Source organism: Rhinatrema bivittatum, chromosome 8 (assembly GCF_901001135.1).
Source record: "Rhinatrema bivittatum chromosome 8, aRhiBiv1.1, whole genome shotgun sequence".
Classification (NCBI taxonomy): Eukaryota; Metazoa; Chordata; class Amphibia; order Gymnophiona; family Rhinatrematidae; genus Rhinatrema; species Rhinatrema bivittatum.
The window spans coordinates 244,201,447-244,217,459 of NC_042622.1; the positions used below are offsets into that span (position 1 = coordinate 244,201,447).

Sequence of the window (16,013 nt, forward strand, 5' to 3'; positions counted from 1 at the left end):
TGGAGAGTGTTGGGGACGGGGGCGTAAGAGACCCTGGATATCAGAGGGTGGGTGAGGTCCCTCTACCCCCTCTTCCCACAGCAGTTGCCCTTTGAAGTGGATGGCAGGATCACAAAATTACCCCCCTGAATGGGCATACTTAGGATACAGATTCAGATGTCACAGCTGTGGCGGGGGTGGGGGGGGGGGCAGAGATTGAGAGCTTTCTCGGATTTATCATTTGCTGGGGCAAATTTCTCAACAATTTTTTTCAATCCCTGTCTTCCCCTCCCTCGCCCCCCCCCCCCCCCCCGCCTCAGTTTTGAATGTCTGCTTTTGACAGTTCCAGTTACCAAACAGAAAGCTTTCTGCTTTTTTTCCCAGCGCCTTCCGTTGTGCCTGTCGGCAGTAATTCCCATAATAAAGGTGCCTGCACTTTACAAAAGCGGTTTTCTCTCGTTCCCAAGGGGATCTGGACTTTTTTCTTTTTTTTTTTTTTAAATATTGCTTTGCATGAAGCTGCTTGAGAAAAAAAAAAAATACAAGGAAAAACTGAATTTCTGTTTTCAGCCCTGTGCTTCATTTCCCCCCCGGAATCCGAGACCTGGGTTAGGGGTGCATAACATCTGGGCCAGGTCACTTCCATTTTCTCTGTTGGCAAAAGTTTCGCCGAGAGCTTTAATACACAGTAAACACTGTGCAAACGGGGAGGATACATTCATAACATGGCGGCTAACTTATTTGGTAGCTATGTGTGTTAAGTTACATCCATTTTCAACGCAAACTTACGCGCGTAAGTTCGCTTTGAAAATTATGCGCAAGTTCGCACAGGAACTCTCCCACGTAAAGTTACGCCTGAGCTTTGCAACACGTAACTTGTGCGTGCAAATTTACGCGCATACTTCGTAAAATCTAAAATGTGTGTGTGTGTGTAAATCCAGACTCCACCCCATCCATGACTCCTCCAAAATGCCCCTTTTTTTTTTTGTGCAGATAAAAATATTAGCAGAATCGGGTACATACTTCTAAACCCACAAACCCAGGCAATTTTATAAGAAGTCATATATGTACATAAGCCTGTGTTTGAAAATGAAGTGTATTAGCTCCTCAGTGATTCGGTGTTTGTTTGCCCCAGACATCAGATTTGAGGGATGGGGGGGGGGGGGGGGGGAGGGGAGGGATAAATATTGGTACATTTAGACTGGGAGGATTGGGAGGGCAGGGCAACTTGGAGGAGGAAGGTCAGCAGTGGCTCAACATGGTCTGTCTTACCGATTACTGAAAAGCTGTGCTTCCCCCATCTCTCTCTTGTAGAAGGTGGGGATACAGTGAGAGCACAAACTCCAGGACCGCCTCCAATTGACTTGTCCGCTTCCTCCTGCTCCTTTGGGTGTCCAGCTCAGTCAGAACCAGGGCTGGGATCTGGTCAGGGTTGGATTTAAGATTACTCTGCCCATAGGAAGAGGACACCCTCCAGAAATCAGGGAACAGTGGGGAGAGTCCCAGTTTTTGGGTGCCTTCAGAATTTGGCACCCTAGGCACTTGCCTATGTTGCCTATGCCTAAATCCAGCCTGGATCTGGTGCCAGGGATGTCGTTCCCCTGTTTTATAACCCACCCCACAACATACCTTCTCTTGTCGTTGGAGTGACAGTCCTCTGCCGGGGACCCTGCAAACTTGGGGCGGGAATCTGGCCACTAGATGTCCCCGTTGAAGGCCCTCTCCCCTCCTCCGCCTCTTTGCCCAGCGCTGTGAATGCTACCTTCTCAACGTCCCCCTCCCCAGCTGACCTGAGCGCAGAAGGCCAGACTTGGGGACTGAGCCACAGACCTTCCGCTCTGAACCAGCCCAAAAATAATTTATTTTTTTTATTGACAGCTTTCCAGTTTTCTTTACTGCCAACCAGGGGCAGATTGCCCTATCGGGGGATCGGGCATCCCCCGGTGGGCCGGTCACGCTAGTCACGTGGTCTGCCGAGCGCGGCTGTGACAGAGCCGCGCTCGGCAGACCATGTGGTATCTCCCGGGCCGGCGAATCCCCGGGCCGGTCGTCAGCGGGAATCCGCCCCTGCTAACAACCTATCATTTATTTTAGAGGCACGCGTTTTACTGTCGTCATTTTGTGCATGCTGAGATTCAGCCCTTTAGGCGCCAAGCCCTAGCCCCCAACTCTCAAGTACTCTCAAGGCCTTGCAGGGCCTGTGCTCCTGGCACCGGAGACAGAACGTTTTGTGTATTTTTCTTTTACGGACAGCAATGCGAACATGCTCTCACTTCCTGTGGCTGCTCCTCCGCCCTCCTAAGATGCACTCAGGGGCCGATGCAGTAGGGTGCGCTCAGCCGAGTGCACTGTTTAACCCGCTGTCGGGCGCAGGTTAAATAAGCGCTAATCCACCCCCTAATGCAATAGGGGAATTAGCGCCTATTTAATGCGCATCCGACGCGGAGTGAATGAGTTAGCACTCAGCACATGCAAATGCATGTGAATGAGGCTATTACTCATTCACTCCAAATGCAAAAAGATAAATGTGCGTCTCAGACACCGAGTTTGGCGGCCGTTTTCATTACTGGCAGACAGGCAGGTTATGAAAACCGAGGCCGAGTTAGCAAGGGGGCGCTAAGTTCGTGCAAGCGACCCTAGCGCCTCCTTCCTAGCGTGACCCTCTAATTTACATATTGCATGGCGCCCCCTTGTGGGCGCCATGCCTGCGATAAGAAAGCGGACGCTGAAAAGTCAGTGCCCACTTTCTGCGAAGTTTATTGCATTGGCCCCTTAGAGAGGAGAAAAGTGTGGGAACGGGGAGCGCTCCACTGGGTCTGTGGCCTGCCTGAATATACCCGGATTATACTGTCTGCCCAGGGGAACTGCAACATTTGTTTTTTAAGTGGAAGCGCAGAAAACAGCTTTTGACCTGTGTGTCACGAAAGCCTGCACCCCCACTTCCAACAGCTCTGTTTCTGCCTCCGCTCACTCGGGCTAGGTAAGGACACCGCAGAGGGAGGAACCTGAAAAGAGAAGGGGCGGGATTAGAAGACCCCAGAAGACTACAGGGGGGCGGGATTAGAAGACCCCAGGGGAGAAGAACTGAAAATGGAAAAAGGGAGGAGACGGGGGAAAGTGGAAGAATGGAGGTGGAAAGGGGAAAAGGAAGGTGAAGGGAGGAGATGGGGAAGACAGGAGGTTGAAGCGGGAGATAAACTCCATGAGGGGGGAGGGGAGAGGCAGGTGGAAGAGTTGAGTAAACTTGCTAGGGAAAAGTGGAAGTTAGGAAAGGGAGAGAGGTGAGGAGGAAAGAGCAAAAGATGGGTGAAGGCTTGGGTGGGGTCTGGAAGGGTGATAGGCAGAAAGTGAGGCTGGTGGTCCCTAAAGGAGAAAAAGAGAGAACGGCTAGTAGCGTAACTGAGTTTATAAAAGGTCTGGGCAAGTTTCTGGAGGGCAGGTCCATAAATATTTATTAGCCAGACAGATTCTGGTTTCTCCATCTCTTAATTCCTGCAGAGTACAACATGACACAGACTTTCATTAGTGGGATTTGACATTACTTCCAGGCAGCCCGGGATGGCCACTCTTGGAGACAGGATGCTGGGCTCTGAGGACCATTGGACCGTCCCAGCATGGCATTTCTTGTGTTATAAAGAAAGAGCGAAAACGAGAAAATAAAATAGCAAGTAGGGAGCCCCCTATCAATAAAACAAATCTGAACAAAAAACGTGGTGGTGGGGGGGGGGAGGGCGAGGGGATCCTGTGCCAGCAGATCGGACCCGTGAGGCTAAAGCAAGAGGCTCAGGCAGCGGGTGACATTGCCCTTTTAAGAGAGAGAGAAAAAAAATCCCTCCACCTCATCAGCGTGGGAGGGACGACCGATTCCTGGAAGAGCCGAACAAAAAAAAAAAAAAAGAAAGAAAGAAAAAAAAAAGGAAAAAAAAAACCCTAGAGCTCTAGCGGTTTCAAGTTCCCCCGCTAGAAAATGTGCCTGATTTGTGGCCAATGCTTTGGGATGTAAAAACTAAAGGGGGTAGCTATGGAGATAGAGAGCTTCCTGGCTCCTTTCTTTGACAGGTGTTGAGTAGGAAAAGTCTGAAACAGAAACAAGCATGTATGCCAAAGGGAAGGGATCCACTGTCCCCTCTGATAGCCAGGCAAGGGAAAAGTAAGTGCAAAATCTAACCAAATACTCGCCTTTGTCTTCTCTCCCCCTCGCCTCTTCTGCTTTGCAAGGAGAAGAGCAAGAAAGATGATTATTAGAATAATTATTTGCAACAAAGTGCAAAACGCACTTGATGGTTGGAAAGGGGAGGGAAGCGGAGGTGCGGGGAGAGGACCCTGCTGAAGAAGAGGGGGGGGATCCTCAGATGACCTCCCCCCACCTTACCATCCCCTTTTTAAAAATGTTGTTGTTGTTTTTGTTTTTTGTGGCTATGTTTCTCTTCGGATCTTTCTGTGTGTGGAAGTTCCTTTCTCTGAATGAGACGTCTCAGCCTGCCTTGTACTTCGGGGTGGGTGCTGTGCAGGGGGATCTTTCTCTCCCCCTCCCACCCTTTCACGGACTTTTAAAGTTTGGGAGCGATCCACGTTGGAAGATGTGCGCAGACCTGGCTGGGGGTGGCTGATCGCTTGTTTTTGTTTGTTGTTGCTATCGTAATTACTGCTATTATGTTTATTCTCGGTTTTAGCCTCTGCTCGCTCAGCACGCCGCGTGCGGCGTTGCCTCCGATTTCCTTTCCAGCTGCACCGGTAGTGGCTAAAAGTTTGCTGCGGGCTCCGGCTGCTGCACGCGTCCCGTGCCTTAACTTTTGGATGGCTGGGGGGAGTCCGCCCGAACGCCTCCTAATCTATTAATTGACTTGATTGGGCTGATGGGGTGGGGCGGGAGATTTTTACAGCTAAACGTGTGTCTTAAGTTTTGCTTTTAGGAGGGTATGTGTACTGTGTTGCAACTTTTAGATCTGGGAGCTGTGCTGACAGCATTCCCCTCGTGCCTGAACTTGGTGTGTATTGTTATTGCTACATTATTGTTATTTTTTTCTTTGAACTTTATTGAAACCTTCTTTCAATCGGTGTCCGATCTCTCTCACTTTTTTTTTTTTTACAGTATCTGTTCGTAAAATATGATTTTATCTTTTTTTCCCCCCGCTGCACCCGGCTGTGATGCTGGATCTTACTAACATGTTTTCAGCGTGGAGATGTTGCATGGTTGATCCTAAGCCACAACTTACTCTTAGGTTTGCAAATCTGAGACAACGACCCCTTCTACTTTGGATTTTTCAACATACCCCTGGAGAAGTGGGGGTGGGGGGAGCCTTTCCCATGCAAATCTGTGCAGGACGCATCAGTGTGTCTCAGCTTTTCTTACTTCTGCTTCTGTGGTGCTTGTAGGATCCATGCTGTGCGGTTTTATTACTAGCACAATATCTTTCACGTTTTCGTAGATATTTTATTTAAATTTTTTTTGTAGGGATACCCCTGATGTTTTAGCACTAAAATAACCCCTATTCAGTTCAGCCTTTACTGCCCTCCCAAAGAAAAATCAAATCCCAAGCTTCAAATAAGTTTATGGAGGAACTGTGATGGTTCTTTCTTAAAATGATGCCTTGATCGTGATGCGTGGAAAGCTCCTTTAAATGCCCAGGTTAAAGTTCATCTCGTGGTCCCTGTTTCCTGATGCTCTCGTCTTGAACATAATTAGGTAGCACTGATTGGTTTTTGGGGGTTTTTTTTGTTGTTGTTTGTAAGAAAGGTATAGATGCGATCTCTGAATTCTTGTGACAGCTGCTTCCAAAGTGCAAGGACTTAACTTCCATGGGAACTTTTAGAAAACCTCATTGGCTTTTTCTGCAGCTTGATGTTACAGTGCTACAGAAAGCAAAACAGTTCGACCACCTTCCCTAAATTGTAACATTTCCCTCCCAATCTTCAAATTAGTTGGTGGGATCAGAAAGCAGAAACAGGATTAGCTGGAACTGTTTTCTCCTTTTTAATCTCTGTTGTAATCTTTATAAATAAATAAACGTTTTTTTAAATTAATTGAAGCTCTGGCTAAGTTGCTTCTTTTTCTTCCATTGGAAAGAAAATAATTTGTCCCCAGTGTCTAGATCCCTGTTCTCCATTTATATTAAAACGTGAAACCCAAAAAGTTATGAGTATCACATCATTCCTTTGTTCCCTGCCTACAAGCAAATGGCAAATATGTTTGTTTTTTAAAGACTGTTTTAGTAGAATTTTGCCTGATATATATTAGAAAAAGAAAGCTTCAGTTTGTTAGCAATAGATCTGTCAGAAACTGGATGATCACTTGTCCTACAAACGTATGGGAATAAACAACGTTGCTGCTTCAGGAATATTTGGCTTGAGGGTTGTTCAGAGATCTTTTCATTGAGTCTCCTGGTGATGTCTCTTGCACATGAGGGACAACTATGATAAGTTTCACCACTTGCTTCCAGGTCCGGTAAGGGCTTAGCAAGGATCCCCTGAAATCCAGAGTGGACACAATCAGTCTAAAGCTACCTGGGGAGAATTGGGTGGGAGCTGGGTAAGCAGGAGACTAGGGGATGGAGTTAGAGGTTTTTCTTAGCTTTGCTCATTTAAGCTTTCTGGTAAGCCAGTTCCTGGAAGAGGAACAGCAATGTTTTTATTCTTCTTGCTAAAAGCAGTGTGGTTGCTGGGTAAATCCACTTGAAAGCATGGAAATAAAGGTTAGCAACAAAAACTAAGGTGATACCTTTTTTAGTGGACAAACGTAATCCATCTCTTAACTAGCTTTTGAGCTCCTCTCCCTTCCTCAGATCTGAACAGAATGAACAAAAAACTTTTTGTGTCATGCACGGTTTAGGAATATCCATTCCTTTTATGATGCTCAAATATTTCCAGCATGTCACTCAGGTTCCCAGCTCTTTAGGACCAGGTTTAATAGCCAACAAGCAAACTGATGATCCTAGTAAAAATGTTTGCCTTTTGTCAGTAAACTGTGCTTGTATTTCATTCCGAAGCCCAGAAAATATTTTCAGACAGGGGAGGAGAATTTAAAAACGAGTTGGTGAATACCACCAAGGCAGACAGAAGCATTACAGTTACTGATGTGCTTAAGAGCACATACTTCTACCTTAATTTTGTTTTTGAAAGATGTGCGTATCTCCCCTGAAGACGCACACAGAAAGGATGTAAATATTAAAAACAGAAAATGGGGTGCATGCTTCCAGCCTGGTGTGGAAGTGTGCAACCCTTGTCTGTGCCACCAGATTACGGGATTGTGCCTTTGGAGCCTGCTCGCCATGAATATGGACAACATACCCTCAAAGAGTTACCAGGTGAACTTTTAGTTTATTTCCTCTTGTACCTGGCATGACCAAACCAATGACTAACAATACTTTTATTCCACTTTATACTGAGGAAAAGGGGTACCTGTAACTCCTTGTTATTTGTCTCCAAGTACATACGTAATGGAGCTATTATCACCACCTAAATCCATCTGTTTTCAAGAAGAGTATAGATTTCTTGAAAGAGTTGCATATTTATAACCCCCCCCCCCCCCCCCCATCTAATATGTCATGGGAGCAGCACTTCATGCAAGGCTGGCTGTAGAGTAAAGTGAGGCTGCGGTGGATGGCATCCACCGCAGCCTCACTTCAGCCTCACCTCGGCTGCACCTAGACGGTATCTCCTGCGGCTGTGCCACCACAGGATGGGTGATGATGGCTGTGCCCCAGCTTGTAGTACTCTGGGTGACTGCCCTGCTTGCCTGCCCTAAAATCCAGTCCACAGGAAATAAATATGAGATCTAGCTCCAGGGATACAGATAGTTGTATTTCACTTGTTATGAACAAAGCAGTGTGGTTGCCTTGGTAGTCCACTTAGGTGGGAACAGAAGTCAACACACAGGTTATAGGTGATACTTTTCCCCTGGATTAAATTAAGCCGTTTGGGGCTAGTTTTTGAGAGCTGGACTCCTGATGGAGGGAGTGTATTGGGCCTTATAGTCAATTTTTATTTGATCAGTTATTAAATCCATTTCTCAGAGTCATGGCAGCTGTTTTGGGTTTTTTTTTGTGGCTGGGTAGTTTATCCTTTTTCTTCCAATTCAGTCGAGAAGCAGAGCTGGGATTCTGGTGCCACGAGCCTTCATTCACAACTCCCTTGGGAGTTTTCCTTATTTTAAGAGGCCCTCCCCACCACTGCTCCTAGACTGGTCGTTGCACCAGTGGTGCTGAGGCCCTGTATCGTAGGCTTTATATCCAGCCAATGGGTCTCAACCTTTTTTGATGATCATAAAGCCCTCCCCCTCCTGGGTTCTGAAAGCTGTATTTCCACTCCCAATCCTGATCCCAGCTGACTTGAAAACCCAATCCAGGAATAGAACTTGGGTCTTTCAGCATGGAAGCCACTGAGCCACCCGGCCAGCCCATTGCAGGTGCTTCTTTATTTGGTTGAGAACGCAGTGACGCAAGAGTCCATCTCGGCCAATCAGAGGGGCCTGATATCACAAGGTCATTGTCGCGCAGAAGGCATCACAAAAGCAGGGAGAGTTAGGTTTGCAGCAAAGCGGCCCAGAGCAGTCTCATCAGTCGGTGCATGCACCAGAGCAAAATACTGATGGTATATATGGCACTGCAGAATACTGCATGAGGAGAATGGGCTACGGAAGCACCTCCCTTCATTCACATCCAATGAAGAGGAAAACACCCTTGTCTAATGAATATTCTTTAAAAAATCTACATGTTTGTTAGTTTATACAGTGTCTAGTAAAGTTACAGTGTGTGAGTATGCATATATTTATAATGAAAACAAATTTAAAAATTAAAAATATTTTTAAATTTGAAATGAAAAAAAGTCTTTATTCTGAGATGCCCTGGGCATTGGTACAATCCTCTTTTTTGGTGTGTGTATGTTTGTTGTATAAGGCATAGAAAGTTAGGATATAGCTTATATATACCTAGACACATGTTAGACGTAACCATTTTTTTACAATCTCATGTTGGCAGAGTGGTTTTCTGATTTTTACCTGCACTCCTAATTTATTGTTATTTATCACTTAGGCCTGAGGTCTAAATGATTTACAAAATACATACTGTACATAACCTTAGACTCCTCCTGTTTTGTTACCTTTCCTGCAGGGCAGAGTAGCCTAGCCTTCTGTACAGTACCTGAGACACCTTCAAGAAAGTGCTGGAGCCTGACCCCAATGTGTCTCTATAGGGAAGGGCAAGCTAGGCCCCTGGGTATTCCTACTGTGGGGTAGCGCTGATAACGGGCATTTCTTTCCGCAGAGCACAGTGTGATTTCCTTCTCAGCCTTTAGGATTCTGCTCACTGCCGTGGACCTCCCAGCCAGGGGTTCCTACACCTGTCCTGGGGACCCACAGCCAGTTGGGTTGTAAGGATTTCCACAATGCATATGCATGAGATAAATTTGCATAAACTGAGTCTCCATGATATGCATAATCATTGTGGATATCGCTAGTGACTGTGGGAAGCCCTAGTCTCTCTCCCCCCCCCGTGCTCAGATTTTCCATGTAAATAACAAATCTGCCTATGTACAGAAAAGTAGATCTCTTAAAAGAGCCCTAGGAAAGTGTTTGTTGCAGGAAGGAAGGGATATTCGTTTAGAGGGGAGAGTAATCCCGATTGTGGCATGTTCTGTAACGGAACTTGTATAAGAGTGACTGTCTTGAATGCTTTCATGTATATAGGGTCCCCCGTCCTAAATACCCTATTTACAGGCAGCGAGAGGGGAATGTGCAGAAAAGCAGCGGTCACCTCCCCAGCCAGGCTTTTGTGGGCATCCCCTTGAGTTTAACTTGAGAGGGCTATCTTTGGAACCCAGATGTTTCTCGTCCGTAGTACAGTTATAAACGGCATAGCTGGAAGGCGGAATTTGCGGACTGGCCCTTGTTTTTCAGCCTAACCAGCTGTGAGGAGTTAGGACAGTTTTCAGAGTGATTCAGGGAGGAGGAGGCTGAGGGGGTTTACACCAGCCCCCGCTCTTTTACTGCGGCTGGAAGTACCTGAGAGGAGGGGCTATCAGAGCAGCGTCTTTAGAGTGGGGAGGAGGCAGAGTACATGGAGAACATTTTCAAATCTTTGCCTGTACTTTTTCCTGCAAAAAGCAATCCACAGAAATAGCAGGTGCAAGAAGTGACTTGCATGTACTTTGTAACTGTGGCAGGTTTCAAAGCAAAACTGCCCACACACTGCTTTGAGAATTGATGAAAAATCTGTTGGGGATGGGGGTAGGGTGATCAACTTTTCCATGGACCATAACTGGACACCCCACTAAATGTCATGCTTTGGGAGGGGAGGAGTGGTGGAGGTAACAGACAACTGGCAGTTGTCAATCCACTCATTACTTGGCTTTCAAGCCCGCCCCCCCCCCCTCAATATACTTTGTTTTATAAAATGTTATTTCAACTATCCTCATAAAGACATCAACCACAGCCTCTCTCATGCAGTTTTGCTCTCTTATCACAACTAAAGCCTTTCATATACATACCCTTCTCCATACTTCCCCATAAACACACAGCCTATCTTATATTCACACACACACTCCCAAACACACAGCCTCCTCTCTCATACACACACACTCTCCCAAACACACTCCAACCTCTCTATAATTGTCCAACCACCCCATCACACTCAACACACCACCTACCATGCACACCTACCCCATTACATCCATCAAACACTACCCCCTCCCACCAAGACCCCCTCACACCAAAACACAAGAAACACACCATAGAAACCTCATCCCCATCATGGCCACACCACTCACCCAAATACTAGGCCTCACCACCTTCACCATACTCCTAATCAATGCGCAATCTATCATCAAAAAAACCCACCTCATCAATGACATTCTACTGGACGACAACCCCGACATCCTAGCCATCACAGAAACATGGCTAAAAGATACAGACACAACACTACTGAACCAACTCCCTCTCCAAAAATATGACATATTCTCCATACCACGGCTTAAGAAACGAGGAGGCGGCCTCCTCCTAGCAGCCAAAAAGAGTTTCAAACTAACCAGAAAGCCTATTCCTGTACTCCCTAGACTAGAAATCAGCTTTTTTCACTCTCACAACCTCCAAATTTGCCTAGTGTATGCCCCACCAGGTCTCCTCGAGACTAACCCCTCCCCACTGATCGAACACATATCCAAAAACATTAACATACAAGTTCCTGCTATCATCCTTGGAGACTTCAATCTCCACGTCGATAACATCCCCACCTCACCCGCCTGTGACTCCCTACTAACTGCATTAGATGCACTTGGTTTCACACAAACCATCACCCATCCCACTCACAAAGCAGGCCACACCCTCGATCTCCTCTTCACCAACTCACAAATCCATACCAACACACCCTCATGCACACCCATCCCCTGGTCCGACCACTATCGCATCGACGCAACATGCTCTGTAATTAAAACACATCTTCCCTCCCAAGATAAAAAAGTCATTCACTTTAGACGCAACTGCAAACAAGAAGAATTAATAGCAGCCATGTCTGACGATATCAATTCGCTTGACTTAACAGATGTTGACTCGGCACTCACATCATGGAACCACATCACCAACACGATAGCCAACAAGATCTGCCCCATACAGGAACGCACAATTGACATGTCCCAAAGACACAAACAACCCTGGTATACACCAGAACTAAAAAACATGAAATCAAATCTAAAAAAGCTCGAAAGAGCATGGCTCAAAGACCCCTCCACCACACAACTAAATAAATTCAAATCCTACATGCACTCCTACCGAGTTGCTATCGATAAAACCAAAAGAGACTTCCACTCACAACGCATACACCACCTACAATTCAACCCTAGAGCCCTATTCCAACTAGTTAACAACTTAACTAAACCTTGCACACCATCCATACCAGACATAGACAACCAGACAAAATGTGAAGAACTTGCCTTATTCTTCCATAATAAAATCAGCAACATCATGGCGCGTTTCCCCCTCAAGCAAACATACAACGATACAACACAACCCCAATCTACTTCTAATCTCTCATCATTTGACACCACCTCATCCCTAGAAATCGAATCCATCCTAAAAAAAATCAGACCCTCTACACACCCTACAGACACCATTCCTACAAAACATCTCCTCTCCATCCCCGGGATCATCGCTAAACCCATATCAAACATCATAAACAAGTCCATTGAACTTGGCACTATTCCAAAAAACCTTAAACATGCCATTGTTAAACCCATACTGAAAAAGCCCTCCCTCGACCCCTCTGATCTCACCAATTTCCGACCTATCTCCAACCTGCCCCTAATCACTAAAGTCCTTGAGAAAGCCATAAACAAACAGCTATCAGACTACTTGGATGAAAACAACATCCTTTCCCCCTCACAGTTTGGCTTTCGCAAACACCATAGCACAGAGACCTTACTCATTTCACTCTCTGACCAAATCTTAAAAGGTCTTGACAAAGGTCTCTCATACATCCTTATTCTCCTAGACATCTCCGCTGCATTCGACACCATTAAACATCAAATCCTACTAGAACGTCTAAGCAGCATTGGCATCTCAGGCCTGGCCCTACAATGGTTCCACTCATACCTAGCTGATAGACAGTTTAGCGTGCAAATGGGTAACTCCACCTCCAAACCACACAACCTCGCTCAAGGAGTACCCCAAGGCTCATCTCTATCCTCTACTCTTTTCAATATATATCTCCTCCCCCTCTGCCATCTCCTTGCTAAACTTGACCTTCCGCACTTCATATATGCCGATGATGTGCAGATACTTATTCCTATTAAAGACTCAATACACAAAGCTATGGAAATTTGGAAATCCGCCCTCTCTGAAATAAGCAGCCTCTTATCCAACAACTTCCTCGCCCTCAACGCTACTAAAACGGAACTCATCCACATATCACCCCCTAATATCACCCCCACCATTTTTATGACCCCCACTATCACACACAACAATGTTCCTACTACTAACCTCACCTTTCCCACCCATGTTCGGAGCCTCGGCATATCCATTGACTGTCACCTCAACTGCAAGAAATTCATCAATAATACCCTCAAAGACTGCTTCTACAAACTGCACACCCTAAAAAGACTTAAACCTCTCCTACATCTCAATGACTTCCGCACCATTTTACAAGCCCTCATATTAACGAAAATAGATTACTGCAACTCCCTGTTATTAGGCTTGCCTAAAAACACCATACAGCCTTTACAACTCCTCCAGAATGCAGCCGCCCGAATACTCACCAACACCCACAAAAATGATCACATAACTCCGGTTCTCAAACACTTACATTGGTTACCCGTAGCATCTAGAATTGCCTTCAAAGCCCTCACCCTAATACACAAATCTCTTCACAACCAGAACATGCACTGGTACAAAGAACACTTCTCATTTCACAACAGCAATAGACCCACCAGAAAACAATATCTAGCTACATTACACACCCCCTCACCTAAGCTTACTAAACTCCGCACCACAAACGAAAGAGCCCTATCCCTAGCAGGCCCGCTTCTCTGGAACAAGCTACCTACCTCCCTCCGCCAAGAAACTTGCCCAAAAATATTCAGGCAAAACCTGAAGACCTGGTTCTTCAAACCTGGGTCTCCAATCCTAGCTCCTCAATTACTTCTACCCCTTATATTCACACAACCACTCTAACCCCACCCCCTACAACTCCTAACCTCTCCCCCTCCCCCCCCACCTATTTTCCACCTCCTTTTCACCCCCTCCCTCTACTCTAAACTACCTCTTCCCCCTCCCCCCCCATAAAGTGAATTTATCAGAACTACATATTGTATATAAAAAAACTTCTATATAAAAAATTTGTTCCCAATCACGTGTATATTTACCTCCTTTAATTATGGATACCCTCCTATATATCAGAATCTCCCCCTCCCCACCCCTATATATCAGAATCTCCCCCTCCCCACCCCCGTTTAGATAACCTCTTTCATGTATCACACTTTATAATTTTACTTATATAATCTAATCTGTTATTTGTATGCTCTGAATGTTCCTTATCTAATTATCTAATTACGCAAAAATTGTAAAGCCTGTTGCTCAGTTCTGTTATATGTAAACCGACGAGATGTTCCCAAGGTTCGTCGGTATATAAAAGTTACTAAATAAATAAATAAATAAATAAATAAACACACAGCCTCCTCTCTCATACACACAGCCTTTCTCTTCCACACATGCACAGTCCCAAATGCTCAACCTCGTCTCTCATACACACAGCCTCCTCTGTTAGAGACACACACACAGCCTTCTCTCAGACACACATGCACACAGCCTCCTTTCTGACACTGATGGTTCATTTCCTTATAACCTTCCCAGCCTTTCATCTGTCTCCCTCCTCTCTTCTACTGCCCTCCTGTCTCTAGTCCCCTCCCTCCCCAGGCTTTTGTCTCTCTCCCTCCTTCCCTTCTGTCTCCCTCACCTCCCCAGTGCCTTCTTCTTTCTCTATCTCCTTTCCTCCTGTATCCCCCTGTCTCCTTTGTGCCTGTTCTGTCCCTTCCCCCTCTGTCTCGCATTTTCCCTAATGCTCCCTCCTTTGCTCCCCATGTGTCTATCTTCCTTTCTCTCCCCTTTCCTCACCCTGTGACTCTGAGTTCTCTGTTCCTGTATCCCTCAGCTGGCTCGCTGCAGCCCCCTCTCGGGTCTTGGCCCAACACTCCGTGAGGGAGGGGGAGGGCCCCAGAGGGCATTGCTGCAGAGATCTGTGTAGCCACTGGGAACTGAGGGCAGTGCTGTGCCCCGCCTCTGTTCCCCATCTCATCCAATCACAACACAGGAAAGGAGGCAAGTGGGTGGGGACACAGCTCTGCTCTCGGCTCTGTCTTTCCCAGTGACCAGGAAGCTGTGGTAACGAGGAGCCCCTTTCCCCAGATTTTCAGTGTACTTCTAACTGGACCCTGTACAGCACATCTGAAAACCTGGCTGTCCGGTCCAAAGCCAGGCAGTTGGCAACGCTAGATGGGAGGAGGGGCAGGAGCAGGGGAGAAACTTAAAAAAAACATGGCGCAGGCCTAATATCTGGACCACACCCTTGCATTGTAAAAGAAGGTGGGGGGAGGGAGGGGAAGTGCCATTAAAGCATAAAAAATCAGCTCTGTTACACTGCCGAGGAAGAAGAGCAAACATTTTCCCCATGGACATAGAATGGGAGAAAAGCCTCGGTGAACCAGGCCCAGAGCGAGCACTGGGGCCAAAAATCAAGTCGCAGTCTTCCTCTCCCTACTACAAATTTTAATTTACAAAGTGTTTTTAGCTCACATTCCAACGCATTCTGCACGTCATGATTAGGTTTATTATTATTATTATTATTCTGGTACTGCAGCTGCATATCCCAGAATCTTTTTGGAATGAGCTGGAGAAACGGCTGGCCTAGTGTTTTGGTCACCTGGTGCCACAATTCCTTTATAGAGGCCAGAATTGAATCCCAAATGTTTTAACTGGACCAGGAATCACTAGAGATTTTAAGGCGTAGAGGCAAGACAGCCCTTCCAGCCTTTACTCATTTTGCTCATAAATTCCAGAGAAATTCATTCACACAAGGAGAAAAATAATAATAGAAATTCTATCTTGCCTTTAAAGCAACATTTTTGTTTCAAACTGCACATCTTTCCAAACAGTAAAACATTTTTTCTGATTTTCAGACTTAGCTTTTCTTTGGCTGTGGATGGCTGGTTAAATTTACACAGCTTTAAAATTGTCTTGGTTCTTTGCTAGTTGTACTGTTCTTGAACTGGATCTGGCAGACACAGATGAAGTGTTTTGCTGTGTTTGGTGGTGTGGGGGTCCTATCGATTTTCTCTGCTTCTTTGGGCTTCTAGTGAAATTGGAAGCCGGGCTGGAATCTGGTACTAGGAGCCTTCATTCACAACCACCCAGAGATCCTTCTATTTGATATTCCCTCCCCAGTCCTTGCAGCAGCCAGGGACCATGCACCAGGCTGCCTTCCTGGATCCTGCCAACTCACAGGCCCTGAACTCAGGCACTAGGTGTTACCATTGTGCAAGGGCTAGGGGCTCTCAGG

The 16,013-nt window shown here is 46.2% G+C and overlaps 1 protein-coding gene across 2 annotated transcripts in view; it reads left to right on the plus strand.

Moving 5' to 3' along the window:
* The first annotated feature begins 3,962 nt into the window (after positions 1–3,962).
* Positions 3,963–16,013, plus strand: part of SSBP4 (single stranded DNA binding protein 4) — a 530,243-nt gene continuing 518,192 nt past the window's right edge. For both annotated transcript variants that reach the window (XM_029614396.1, XM_029614397.1), the window contains exon 1: positions 3,963–4,129. In XM_029614396.1, the coding sequence (XP_029470256.1) occupies positions 4,074–4,129 (56 nt within the window). In that variant the 5' untranslated portion in view covers positions 3,963–4,073. The remainder of the gene's footprint in view (positions 4,130–16,013) is intronic.